The sequence below is a fragment of the Aethalodelphis obliquidens genome, unplaced genomic scaffold (genome assembly GCF_003676395.1).
Source record: "Aethalodelphis obliquidens isolate GAN/ISIS:26980383/991018 unplaced genomic scaffold, ASM367639v1 scaffold36, whole genome shotgun sequence".
Lineage (NCBI taxonomy): Eukaryota > Metazoa > Chordata > Mammalia > Artiodactyla > Delphinidae > Aethalodelphis > Aethalodelphis obliquidens.
Window position 1 is genome coordinate 79894 of NW_020837980.1, and position 15341 is coordinate 95234.

Sequence of the window (15341 nt, forward strand, 5' to 3'; positions counted from 1 at the left end):
ACAACAAATAATATACAAGGGAATCCCCATAAGGTTGGCAGCTGATCTTTCAGCAGAAATTCTTCAAGCCAGAAGAGAGTGGCAGGACTTATTTAAAGTGATGAAAGGGTAAAACATACAACCAAGATTACCCAGCAAGGATCTCATTCACATCTGACGGAGAAATTAAAACTTTTACAGACAAGCAAAAGTTAAGCGAATTCAGCACCACCAAACCAGCTTTACAACAAATGCTAAAGGAACTTCCCTAGGCAAGAAACACAAGAGAAGGAAAAGACCTACAAAAACAAACCCAAAACAATTAAGAAAATGGTAATAGTAACATATGTCTCAATAATTACCTTAAATGTAAATGGATTAAATGCTCCAACCAAAAGACATAGACTGGCTGAGTGGATACAAAAACAAGACCCATATATATGCTGTCTACAGAGACCCACTTCAGATCTAGGGACACATACAGACTAAAAGTGAGGGGATGAAAACAGATATTCCATGCAAATGGAAATCAAAAGAAAGCTGGAGTAGCAATTCTCATATCAGAAAAAATAGACTTTAAAATAAAGACTATTACAAGAGACAAAGACAGACACTGCATAATGATCAAGGGATCAATCCAAGAAGAAGATATAACAATTGTTAATTTTTATGCATCCAACATAGGAGCACCTTAATACATAAAGCAAATGCTAACAGCCATAAAAGGGGAAATCGACAGTGACACAAAAATAGTAGAGGATGTTCACAACCCACTTTCACCAATGGACAGATCATCCAAAATGAAAATAAATAAGGAAACACAAGCTTTAAATGATACATTAAACAAGATGATCTTAATTGATATTTATAGGACATTCCATCCCCAAACAACAAAATACACTTTCTTTTCAAGTACTCATGGAACATTCTCCAGGATAGATCATATCTTGGGTCACAAATCAAGCCTTGGTAAATCTGAGAAAATTGAAACTGTATCAAGTATCCTTTCTGACCACAGTGCTCTGAGATAGATATAAAATACAGGAAAAAAACCTGTAAAAAATACAAACTCATGGAGGCTAAAACATATGCTACCTAATAACTAAGAGATCACTGAAGAAATCAAAGAGGAAATAAAAAAAAATACCTAGAAACAAATGACAATGAAAACACGACTACCCAAAAGCTATGGGATGCAGCAAAAACAGATCTAAGAGGGAAGTTCATAGCAGTACAATCCTATCTCAAGAAACAGAAACATCTCAAATAAACAACCTAACCCTACACCTAAAGCAATTAGAGAAAAAACAAAAAACACCAAAGTTAGCAGAAGGAAAGAAATCATAAAGATCAGATCAGAAATAAATGAAAAAGAAGTAAAGGACAAATAGCAAAGATCATTAAAAATAAAAGCTGGTTCTTTGAGAAGATAAAAAAATTGATAAACCATTAGCCAGACTCATCAAGAGAAAAAGGGAGATGACTCAAATCAACAGAATTAGAAATGAAAAAGGAGAAGTAACAACTGACACTGTAGAAATACAAAGGATCTTGAGAGATTACTACAAGCAACTATATGCCAATGAAATGGACAACCTGGAAGAAATGGAAAAATTCTTAGAAAAGCACAACCTTCTGTGACTGAACCAGGAAGGAATAGAAAATATAAACAGACCAATCACAAGCACTGAAATTGAGACTGTGATGAAAAATCTTCCAACAAACAAAAATACACGAACAGATGGCTTCCTAGGCGACTTCTATCCAACATTTAGAGAAGTGCTAAGACCTTTCCTTCTCAAACTCTCAAAATACAGCAGAGGGAAGAACACTCCCAAACTCATTCTATGCTGCCACCATCAACCTGATACCAAACCAGATAAAGATGGCACAAAGAAAGAAAATTACAGGCCAATATAATTGATGAACATAGATGCAAAAATCCTCAACAAAATATTAGCAAACAGAATCCAACAGCACATTAAAAGGATCATACACCATGATCAAGTGCGGTTTATTCCAGGAATGCAAGGATTCTTCAATATACGCAAAACAATCAATGTGATATACCATATTAACAAATAGAAGGATAAAAAGCATATGATAATCACAATGATGCAGAAAAAGCTTTTGACAAAATTCAGCACCCATTTATGATAAAATCTCTCCAGAAAGTAGCCATCGAGGGAACCTGTGTCAAAATAATAAAGGCCATTTGTGACTAACCCACAGCCAACATCATTACCAATGATGAAAAACTGAAACCATTCCTCCTCTAAAATCCAGAACAAGACGAGGTTTCCCACTCTCTCTGCTGTTATTCAACATAGTTTGGAAGTTTTAGCCACTGCTAGGAATCAGAAAAGAATAAGAAATAAAAGGAATCCAAATTGGAAAAGAAGAAGTAAAACTGTCACTGTTGGCAGATGACATGATACTATACAGAGAGCATTCTAAAGATGCTCCCAGAAAACTACTAGATCCAATCAGTGGATTTGATAAGGTAGCAAGATACAAAGTTAATATACAGAAATCTCTTGCAGTCCTATACACTAATGATGAAAAATCTGAAAGAGAAATTAAGGAAATAATCCCATTTACCATCACAACAAAAGAGGATAAAATACTTAGGAATAAACCTAGCTAAGATGACCAAAGACCTGTATGCAGAAAACTATAAGACACTGATGAAAGATATTAAAGATGATACAAACAGATGGAGAGATATATCATGTTCTTGGACTGGAAGAATCAACATTGTGAAAATGACTATACTACCCAAAGCAATCTACAGATTCAGGGCAATCCCTATCATACTACCAATGGCATTTTTAAAAGACCTAGAACAAAAAAAATTCACTATTTGTATGGAAACATGAAAGACCCAGAAAAGCCAAAGCAGTCTTGAGAAGGAAAATAAGAGATGGAGGAATCAGGCTCTCTGACCTCAAACTATACCTCAAAGCTACAATAACCAAGACAGTATGGTATGGGGACAAAAATAGAAATATGGATGAATGGAACAGGATAGATAGCCCAGTGATAAACCCATGCCATGCACATATGGTTACCTTATCTTTGATAAATGAGGCAAGAATATACAGTGGGGAAGAGAAAGCCTCTTCAATAAGTGGTGCTGGGAAAACTGGACAGCTACATGTAAAAGAATGAAATTAGAACACTCCCTAACACCATATACAACAGTAAACTCAAAATGGGTTAAAGATCTAAATGTAAGACCAGACACCATAAAACACGTAGAGGAAAACATAGACAGAACACTCTATAACATAAATCACAGCAAGACCCTTTTTGACCCACCTCCTAGAGAAATGGAAATAAAAAGAAAAATAAACAAATGGGACCTAATGAAACTTAAAACTTTTGCATAACAAAGGAAACCATAAAGGAGATGAGAAGACAATCCTCCAAATGGGAGAAAATATTTGCAAATGAAACAATGGGCAAAGGATTAATCTCCAAAATACACAATAGCTCATGCAGCTCAATATCAAACAAACAAACAACTCAATCCAAAAATGGGCAGAAGACCTAAACAGACATTTTGCCAAAGAAGATATACAGATTGCCAAGAAACACGTGAAAGGATGCTCAACATCACTAATCATTAGAGAAATGCAAATCAAAACTACAATGAGATATCACCTCAGACTGGTCAGAATGGCCATCATCAAAAAATCTAGAAACAATAAATGCTGGAGAGGGTGTGGAGAAAAGGGGACCCTCTTGCACTGTTGGTGGGAATGTAAATCGATACATCCACTATGGAGAACAGTATGGAGGTTCCTTAAAAAACTAAAAATAGAGCTACTGTATGACCCAACGATCCCACTATTGGGCATATACCCTGAGAAAACTGTAATTCTAAGAGTCATGTATCAAAATGTTCACTGTAGCACCATGTACAATAGCCAGGACATGGAAGTAACCTAAGTGTCCACTGACAGATGAATGGATAAAGAAGATGTGGCACATATTTACAATGGAATATTACTCAGCCATAAAAAGAAATGAAATTGAGTTATTTGTAGAGAGGTGGATGGACCTAGAGCCTGTCATACAGAGTGAAGTAAATCAGAAAAACAAATACCGTATGCTAACACATATATATGGAATCTAAAAAAAAGAAGAAATTGGTTCTGATGAACCTTGGGGCAGGACAGGAATAAAGATACAGACATAGTGAATGGACTTGAGGGTACGGGGAGGGGGAAGGGTAAGCTCGGATGAAGTGCGAGAGCAGCATTGACATATATAGACTACCAAATGTAAAATAGAAAGCTAGTGGGAAGCAGCTTCATTGCACGGGAGATCAGCTCGGTGCTTTGTGACCAACTAGACTTGTGTGATAGGGAGGGTGGGAAGGAGATGCAAGCGCTAGGGGATATGGGATTAATATGTATACATATAGCTGATCCACTTTATTATATAGCAGAAACTAACACAACACTGTAAAAGCAATTATACTCCAATAACGACGTTAAAAAAAATTTGTAACTCATTATCTCCACTCCCGTCTTTGGTGTCATTATTATGAGTGTTAATTTTGCATATAATTTAAACACACAAGACATTTTATTATGTTTTATATCGTCAATAGTCTTTTATTTTCCATATATTTTCATATATTTCCTATCACTTCCTCTTCATTTCTTGTTGCATTTGTATGTTTCCTTCAAGGATCATTTTTATTCCCAATGAATAAATCCCTTTAAAATTTCTGTTTGTGCAATTTTGCATTTATACAGCCAGAGTGAATTGTCTTAATTGTTTTTAATGGGGAAGTCTTTATTTTGAATTTTTTCTCTTTTTTATTGTAAATAGAGAAAACAATATAAAAAGTGGAAAACTTAGTGAATTATTATAAGGCAAACATCTTTGTAACCATTAGCAAGGTCAAGAAATAGAACTTTGCCAGCCACCCAAAGTTTCCTGCCACATGCCCCTCTTAATCAGAGCTCTCTGTTTTCATGGAGTAATGATGTGTGTGTGTGTGTGTGCGTGTGTGTGTGTGTGCGTGTGTGTGTGTGCCTGTGCATTTATGGTTTTTTCATCCAATTGTGAACCTCTCGACATTATAGTTTAGTCTTAAACACTTAAAAAAAGAAAAAAGAACTGGCATACATTTTCTTTCTGTTTTCACCTACAACTTTCCCTGCATCCCTTTGATTTTCTTTCAACTTGTCTCCTAGAGAATCTGGACCATTTGATCTATAGTTCCATAGTCAGGATCTTACTGACCATATGCTTATGGTTCAGTTCATCATGTTTTTCTGTTCTTTGTATATCTTCAGTTTGATAGGCTGACTCAAAAGGGTGATCAGACACAGGTTTAGTTATTTTAATAAAGCTATCGTTGGTCGTGTGAACTTCATTAGGAGGCACTCTTTTTTGGTGTTAGTATCCATTGGTGTTTAGTGCCTAGATCACTGGGAATTTTCACTTGTTAGTTGGAATAATATTACCCTGTATCAACATTATCAAATCATATTGCCACTGCATACTCTCATTTAGCTCTAATTTAGTCTTAGTTCTATAAGTAATTCTCACCACTACTCCATACGTTCGACTTATGATTTTGTGACTTTACGATAGTGTGAATTGGCATTCAGTAGAAACCGTACTTTGAACTTTGAATTTTGATCTCTTCCAGAGCTAGAAATACTCTCTAGTGATGCTGGGCAGCAGCAGCAAGCCACAGCTCCCAGTCAGCCACACAATCATGAGGGTAAACAACTGAAACACTTAAAACCATTCTGTTCCTACAGGACCATTCTGGTTTTCACTTTCAGTACAGTATTTAATAAATTACATGAGATATTCCACACTTTAGTATAAAATGTTTATAATATATTTATTATAAAATAGGTTTTGTGCTAGATTATTTTGCCCAACTAGAGACTAGTGTTAAATGTTCTTAAAAGTGTTCTTAAAAGTAAGCACTTTTAAGGTAGGCTAAGGCTGAGCTGAGATGTTCAGTAGGTTAGGTATATTAAATGCATTTTTGACTTAGGATATTTTCAACTTATGATGGGTTCATCAGGATGTAACCCCATCGTAAGTCCAGGAAAATCTATACCTCTCTAGGCATTGTGGTTATTGAAAGCACGATCTCTAGTGTAGATTCTTAAGAAAAGTTCATGGGAACAATATTCCCCTGGTTCTTCTATGTTGATAACAATCTGCGCCCTTTAAATATGAGGAATAGAAAATCTTTTGATCACACTTTCCTTAGGTATATTAAGTATGTTATTCCATTTTCTTTTGTCATAAAGCATTTCCATCAAAAAGTCTGGTGAAAATCTAATTTTATTTTTCTCTAAGTCATGTGCTAATGAATTTTGTTTTTAATATTTGTTTGTTCTTTGCTTTGATTTTCTTCATGTAATTTGCTACCTTCTCTCAACTCTTCATTTTTTTGATTCTTAAAAACAAACATTTCCTTCCAACTTGTATTAAGGTATCATGTATTGCACTTATTTATTCTTGTGTCCTTACTAGTTTCTGTCATTTCTAAAATGTTTTATTTTATGTATATTTCTTCCTTGATTTCTATCACCTCATTTCTCAGTGTTTCTAATTCTGATTTATGCTGTTCATGTTTTCTATAATTTTCTTTATGTGTTTATCTCCATTTGAAATACTACATTACAGTTTTGATCTGGTTTTTAGTATGTCTTTTGTCATGCTTTCATTTCCAGTAGGGGTATTATTCTGCCCTCTAATCTCCTTTTTTAATGGAAACTTTGTATGTAATTGGACCTTGATACCTTTAGTTTTCCTGAAATTTGAAAGGAATTTGGTTTCAGATAGCTTTTCTAGCTTCACAAAACTCCTACCTCTGTTTAGTTATACAGTCCTCAAAAGTGTGGCAAATTGTTGCTGAGACTTCTGGCTTTGCTTCTCTTTCCATTTTTGTCTGGACTTTCTCTTTTCTTTGTCACTGTTTGTTCCAAGCAAAAGTTGGGCTCACATTAATTTCCCTTTTCTCCAGCATTAGGCTTTTCAGCACTTGGCTGTCTTTGCATCTCTACAATAATCTCAAATAATATGTTTTTGTATTTTATGTACCCTTTCTTGTTCTCCGAAGTATTTGTCTGTTATAAGTGACTCCATTTTAGCTGGAAGCAGAAGTTCTCATGCCTGATAATAATTGCTGGATATTGTATAGGAACAATTAGTGATAACTTGAGGCTTTGAGTGAATTTATATTTTTTCAGAGTGGGTTTACTGTTGCTTCTGGGGAGACAGCTAGGCTAGGAAAATACACTGTAATTCAGTTAAAAATTTGACTAAGTTGAGCTTTATTCCTCCTGAGGATTAATTTTGTAATTCATCTTTACTCCGTGGTGTAGCCTTTTGAGATCCTAACCCCCCGAACATTTGTTACTTTATTTTTAATCCCTATTTTATTTTATTTATTTTTTGCGGTACGCAGGCCTCTCACTGTTGTGGCCTCTCCCGTTGCGGAGCACAGGCTCCGGACGCGCAGGCTCAGCGGCCATGGCTCACGGGCCCAGCCGCTCCGTGGCATGTGGGATCTTCCCGGACCGGGGCACGAACCCGTGTCCCCTGCATCAGCAGGCAGACTCTCAACCACTGCGCCACCAGGGAAGCCCCTATTTTTAATCCCTACTTTAAAAAGTTAAAAACATATCAAAATGTGTAAAGAAATATAGAATGAACCTGCATGTATTTTTTTAAACTCCATTGTCTCTCCTAGGTGGATGGGACTGTGGAAATTTCTGCTCAGCTTGCTTCTCTTTTTCAAATACAGGATCCTGCCAGTCTCCTCTTTTTGCTTCTCTTTTTTCCAGGTTTTTGTTTCCACAATTTATAAATTTTTGTTAGCTCTCTTGTGCATGCAAAAAATTTGTTTTATGATTTCGTTTGACTTTTCTAGTTGTTCTCAGGGGAAAAGTTGGTCTGAAACAACCTAATTTGCCATAGGCAGAACTAAAAGTTTATTCTGACTACTTTTGAATGAAAATAATTTGTAGACTTAGCTTTTCAGTGTTTCTACTTTCCTATAAAGTTCTGAACAAAAAACTAAAATGAATAAAACTCACAAAAATAAGAATTGAGAATTTAAGAATCTCTATGTTGAAACTATCCTAAAGATCTGTCTTATATACAGTAATTTCAGGAAGGGGAGGAAGAGTTGCATCATAAAGAAAGGCAGTAAGAGAATTTAATAATTCAAAAAAAAATCTAGGAATTATTGATTTGGAGGAATTTTAATATAATTGATTAAAAATTAGTTTTGAGGGCTTCCCTGGTGGCACAGTGGTTGAGAATCTGCCTGCCAATGCAGGGGACACGGGTTTGAGCCCTGGTCTGGGAAGATCCCACATACCACGGAGCAATTGGGCCCGTGAGCCACAATTACTGAGCCTGCGCGTCTGGAGCCTGTGCTCTGCAACAAGAGAGGCCGCGACAGAGGCCCATGCAGTGAGAGGCCCGCGCACCGCGATGAAGAGTGGCCCCCACTTGCCGCAACTAGAGAAAGCCCTTGCACAGATACGAAGACCCAACACAGCCATAAATAAATAAAATTAAAAAAAAATTGGTTTTGAGTATATGAAATTATTGCCTACTTTTTAGTGAATGCCAGTCAACATTTATTGCACGTGTCTATAGAACTGCTTTTAAATATTCAAAAATTTCAGAGTTGGTGTGAATACATTTTTCAAGTTTATTTCAATTAAATTTAGGTAATCATCTAAATAAAATAATCTAATTTAAAATAATTGAGCAGATTAAAATAATAATCTGCCCAATTTGTTTAAAAATATTTTTCTCACATAAATGAAAATCCCACTGGTATGTGACAAAATTAACCCATATTCCCCAGTAAGGACCTCCTGGATAAATTGAGTCCATTTTTTTTCTCTTCACATGGTAAAACATGTCACTAATCACAGAATTAATAGCCATGAATGACATAGTAAAAGCAGTTCCTTACATTATTGTTCTTTTTTAAAACATTATTTAATATTAAATGTTTTAAGTTTGAAAATGCTATAATCTATTTTTTTAATTGATGGAGTTTAGTCTTGTCTATATTTTATGTGTGATAATTACAGACATATAATCAAGGTGTTCTTTTTTTGATGGTAATTGATTTAGGTTCATTCCTAAAAATAAAACATCCCAAAAAGTGAATGAAATTTCCTTATATAAAATATTCTGTCTTAACCAAGAATATTAGAAGGAAGTCAATTTACTTCTCTTTCTCTCTCTGCGTGTGTACATCTATAACTACATCTCATTCATCTATAATAATGTAAGATCTAGACAAAACCTTCAGATTTTCTACTTGTCTTCTTTTAATTAAGTGAATTTCAGATCACTGATTTGTAAAAAAAAAAAAAAAGTCTTGGATAATGAGTTACATGACAGAACTCTTATCTTTTTCCCTCAGAGGAAAAGGTCCATGGATTCTCTGGTAATCTCAGTGTTTAACTCCCAGGAGGAAGTGTTTAAGAATGTAAATCTTCAATTTTGGTTGTATGTGTACGTGTATGTGAGTGTGTGTGTGTATATGTGTGTGTGTGCACCTGCATATGCACTTGTGCATGCTTACACTTGGCATCCTTTATGCAGGTTAGATAGGTATAGCCCTAAATTGAGTGTTTTTATTTTACTTTGTCTTAATATTCTATCTGCACTATTCAGTTTATCTAGTCTTCTTGTCTAATCTCTGGAGACTGTCCTCTATATATCACTGCTACTAAGATTTAATTCTAATTTAATAACTGAAATAAAGATGTGCACTAGTCCACTGACCTTTTTTCTTCATCACTTTCATTTTAGTTGACAAATGAATGTGAGATTGGGTGATTATTCTGAGCCTTCACCATATATTAAACCTTCTTGAACATTTTTCTCATAACAGAGTTCATTTGCTTGGTGCAATAAATAGTTGAATGTTCTTTCCAGTACTGTTGTTCTGAAGGAGTTTAACAGTTAGTTGATTTAAAAATCAGAAGTATTTCCATTCTGTTATTTTCTGTAAGATTTGTTCCTAAATTGGAAAAGCAGGTATTTATCCGATTAGCTCAAGCATAAAACAAAGGAAAATTTTCAATGACTTGATTGTGAATTGTTTTTTATTTTTTGCTTAAAGTTTTACAAGAAACAGTGTTTTATTTTCTAACAAAATTAACAGTTTACATACTTTTTCAAATGACTGAGAACTTTCACACTTGGTTAGTAAAAAATTTTTTTTCTAACAGTTCAATTTATGAAATGGGGAAACTTAATACTGTATAATTATGTTAAACTGCTCTGCTGTCCACATATTTAGATATGTTCATTGTGCCAGAGGTTATTGTAATCAGGTTTGTAGGTACTTCTGACAACCCAGTATTGTTGATATTCAGAAAAAGATGTTTTAGGATACAAATTACAATTCTTTCAAAAGTAGCTCTTTCTGGTGTATACGATTAACAAATATTTTAAATAATTGTCTTGCCTCAAAATTTTAACCCTCTCTGATCTGAACAGAATTATATGCAGCTGTACATTTTCCAAAGAATTAGAAAATCTTTATTTAGTGGTAGCATTAGCTAAGACTTAAATTTTATTTCAAGTCAAGAAGATTAATCACTTGGTTGATAGCTAATATATTCCATCCTCTGGGAAAGAACCAACATATTTCCCATGAGCTGAACTAATCATAATTTATCTGTAGATTTCTTATTATTGCCAGTTTTCACAACAGAATGACTTAAAAAACTGGAATACTGCTTAAAAGTTTTATGCTTCTTATTTTAAAAGTAAAATATACTGCAAGAAATTCGGAAAACCCACAAATACATAGTGAAAAACAATTAGAGTATAGTTGATACATTCTGGTATACTTTCTTCTATGTTTCTTTGTATTTATATATATATATATACATACACACACATACACACACAAACATATTTTAATCAAAATTGGTATTATACTATAAATTTTCCTTGATTTTTTTCCTCTGAACAATATATTGAAGATTACCTTAGTTAACCATTTGTTTAATTTTGTACTTGTATGAACCAAACAGATATGTATATTCTGTGCCTAAATGGAGCTTATTGTCTAATAAGGGAAATAAAAAACAAATAAAAGTATTAATATAATTCCAGAGTATAAGTTTTATGAGGGAAAACAAACAGGAACTATGAAGGAGAATAATAGTAGGGCTGGGGGACCTACTTTAGACTGGGTGTTTACAGCTAGAGGCTGAAAGGATAAAATAAGTCAGCCATGCAAGCATGGTGTTAAGAACATTCCAGTAAGAAGAAATAGCAAGTACGAGGGCCATCGGATGGGAAGAGTTTGGTGTGTAAAATGATGTAAAAGAAGGCCAGCTGTCTGGAGCAAAGAGAAGGAGGGGATACTGGCCCATAATGAAGTTTAAGAGGTAGACAGGGGCAAGTCTTATAGATGAAAGAAAAGAGGTTTTATTTGAAGTACTGTGGGAAGCTATTAAAGATTTTTAGGGTAGTGAAATTGCATGACTATGTTTACATTTTTCAGATGTTTACTCTGGATGTTATGTGGAGGATGAATTGGAGGGGGAACAAGAGAGATAGGATGCTCTTGAGGTGGTCCATGAAAAGGAAGAAAATCTTGAATTAAACTGATGACAGGAGATAGGGAGAGAAGTGGACAACTGTGAGATATGTTTTGGAGTTGAAATTGACAACTTATGAGGTGGTGATGAGTAGGGTTGGTTGGTTAAAAAGGAGTTGAAAAGGATGACTCTCATTTATAGCCTAAGGAATCAAGTAGATGGTGATATCATTTATTGACAAGGGGTTGACTCGGTAAGGACCAGGATTGGGGTGGTGCTTGTGGTATAAAATAAATATTTAAAATTTAAATGTTAATTATCAGGGTCCCATAAGACAACCACACGTATAAGTCTAGAAGATAGTTGTATGCATGAGTCTTTACTTAGAGGCCAATCTGGGCTGATGATGTACATTTGGAAGTTATCATCATATAGATGGGATTTAAAGCCAAAGAATAGATTAAATAACCTAATAGAAAAGTGAAGATAGACAGATGAAGAGGGCCTGGAATTGTGCTCTGACAGTGAGAAATTGCATGTCTGAGAATCTAAGAAGAGAAAAACAGGGCATTGTGGTGTCAAAAAACCAGAAAAGCCTGCTTCAGAATGGAAGGAATGGACAGTTTTGTCAAATGCTGCTGAGTAGTCTGATGTGATGAAGGCCAAGAAGTGACCACTTGATTTAGCAATATGAAGATCACTGTTGACATCATCGAAAGCAATTTCAGGGCTATGTGTCAGAAGGCATATTATAGTAGATGTTCATAATTTATAGGTGATTAGCTGAAATGTTAATGGCTACATATTAATCTTCACTTGAGATGGCAGAGTATACTCAGCCACCCATATTGCTGACAAGCTTGTTTTAATGGCTTCTGGGCCCAAGTTGCTGGCTTTGCAACTCAGTGAACGTTACCCTGAGAATTCCACTCTAACTTCTTCCCTCTGAGTGAGGGTTTGGGTTAAAATCCACAAGAGGGATTGGGGTGCTGGGGAATATGGGTACTGCCTGAGTTTTTCTTTGAGAGTGTTGTACATTTGCTAGTTTGATATTCTCTGCTCTGGTCTGGAAACCATTTTGCCTCCAGGCAGTAGAAAGACTGGGAGGGCCCAGGCTCTCTCTGGTTCAGATTTGTACTCCTTGACCTCTAAATTGCTTTTTTGGGGTGCATGTGTACTATCAGCCTGTGTTTTTTGGTACATGCTCTTACTCCCATTCCCTTAAAATTAGAAACCATGGATAGGCTTATTGTTGAATCTTCCCGAGGCCTAATATATTCTATGCTGAAATAGGGGAGAGTCCTAGAAAGAATGAATGTATATTTTATAGCCAAAGTGCCTTAGGTTGGGACCCTCTACATCAATTTTCTCATCTTAAAGTAGGACTACTAACACCTACCTTGTGGGGTTATGGTAAAGATTTAAAGTAATGTGTGAAAGTGCTTAGAACAAAGTAAAGTACTCAATGGTGGTTGTAATTATTGTTATTGTTCAAATAAATGTTCAATATTTTTGAAATGTTGAATTAGTTACCTGGGTTATGATTTGCCTTTATGATTTTAGTCCAAGATATGAAACATTGCCTAATGCATAAGCCTCTGCAAACTAGTTCTTTTTCAGATACTTAGTAATAGCCATAATCGGGGACAAAGTGAGAGTGGCACGGACATATATACACTACCAAATGTAAAATAGGTAGCTAGTGGGAAGCAGCCGCATAGCACAGGGAGATCAGCTCGGTGCTTAGTGACCACCTAGAGTGGTGGGATAGGGAGGGTGGGAGGGAGACCTAAGAAGGAGGGGATATGGGGATATATGTATATGTATAGCTGATTCACTTCGTTATACAGCAGAAACTAACACACCATTGTAAAGCAATTATACTCCAATAAAGATGTTAAAAAAATTTATGTATGTATGTATTTTTCGCTGCGTTGGGTCCTTCGTTACTGCGCATGAGATTTCTTTAGTTGTGACGAGTGGGGGCTACTCTTCGTTGTGATGCGTGGGCTTCTCATTGTGGTGGCTTCTCTTGTTGCGGAGCGCGGGCTCTAGGCACGTGGCCTTCAGTAGTTGTGGCACACAGGCTCAGTAGTTGTGGCTCGTGGACTCTAGAGTGCAGGCTCGGTCATTGTGGCTCACGGGCTTAGTTGCTCCGCAACATGTGGGATCTTCCTGAACCATGGCTCGAAACCATGTCCCCTGCATTGGCAGGCGGATTCTTAACTACTGCAGTACCAGGGAAGTCCCTGTCATCAAGATTTTGTTTCATAGCTTTATTATCACAATATATGTGATAAGGTCGTGACCTTTACTTTATGGTGGATTAGTAGTTTTCTTATTCCTAATAAAAAGATAGTTTTGCCTTGAACTTTAATAGGAGTGCTCTGATAAGACAGCATGCATAATGCTGTTCAGAACTAAAGGTTAAAATTCCCTCTTTAGAATACCATGTTAGTAGGAGAGGAAGAATGTAAGCCGAATACAAAAAAAGAGATATAAAGTTTATATTTTTGCTCTACCTTTGGAAGCAGTGCCTGATAGCCTTCCTTCACATTGAGAGGAAGTAGTTCTGTTTATTGGTTTCCAATTCCCCTAAGATGGAGAAACTTATTTTTTCTAAGCAGAAGTGTGATACAGTAGCTTAAAAGCATGCAAGAATCGTAGGTCTCATTTTGCCTATCTAGATACTATAAAAATTAAAGCAGAACAAAACAAACAAAAAAATGATTGAATTCTGTAATAGATTATAAGACAGTTTTTCCCTGAATATGGCTAATAAACTATTCTGTGTAGAGGACTGCTTGATTATGAACTGAATATGAACACATATTCTCATAACCAAGCCCTCCAGTTGTAAGAATATGTATTGGTTGGCCTAGTTATACACTAAGTTAGGAAGAATATTTGTGATAAATTTAAATTTAAGGTGGAAATAACTTCTCTTGATTGGAAAGGGATTTGGCTTTCAAGTGGGGAGAAAAGTGGAGGAAGTGTTATTGTTGTTATAAGAATTTTCAGAAGCTGCTTTTCCAGTAAATGTGAATGAACTCAGGGCTCATTTTCTGAATTCCCTGAGCAAATAAGAGGGATGATATGATCTCTAAAAGCTTTTCTGAGGGCTTTACTTTATCAAGTCATTTGGATATTCATTGCTTATGTTTTCAAGGAAATATAATAATAAGCACTATACTGCAATATGTAACTGTGCAAGGCTTGATTTTAACCTCTCTCTCTTTTCCTCAACAGTTTGGAAGGACTGAAGTAATTGATAATACTTTAAATCCTGATTTTGTAAGAAAATTTATTCTGGACTACTTTTTTGAAGAAAGAGAGAATCTTCGTTTTGACTTGTAAGTTCCAGTAAAACTTGCATTTTAAAAACTGATTTTTAAAGACTACATCCATAACATAAGGTTGGGTCCTATGGATGTACTAAATACTAGATTATATTAGGAGGAAATCAGATTAATTCTATTTAGAGTGTGGCCTGAGCACCGTCCCCAGCATTGCTTTGCATTTTATAGATTTTCTCTACCTGTTTATTGAAAATATAAGTGATTTAACCACGTAGAAATGCTGGGTGGTATATATGGACATAATTTCAAACCATCCTATCCCTCAGTAGTTTTCTTAAAATTTCTACTTATACTCCAAGGTGATCCTCATATATTCCCATGGCTGACATTTCCCAGATCTTGGTTTCTCTCAGCTGCTTCTTTGTATAGTACATGGATCTCTGCCTAACTATGGCTCCCTTTATCTCTTTGTGGACTC

The 15341-nt window shown here is 35.5% G+C and overlaps 1 protein-coding gene across 3 annotated transcripts in view; it reads left to right on the forward strand.

The window, feature by feature from the left end:
- Positions 1 to 15341, forward strand: part of CPNE8 (copine 8) — a 333515-nt gene that overhangs the window by 63519 nt on the left and 254655 nt on the right. For 2 of the 3 annotated variants that reach the window (XM_027129253.1, XM_027129254.1), the window contains exon 4: positions 14814 to 14917. In XM_027129253.1, the coding sequence (XP_026985054.1) occupies positions 14814 to 14917 (104 nt within the window). Of the gene's footprint in view, positions 1 to 14811; positions 14918 to 15341 lie in introns of those variants that run through there. The other variant, XM_027129255.1, reaches the window with a different exon arrangement.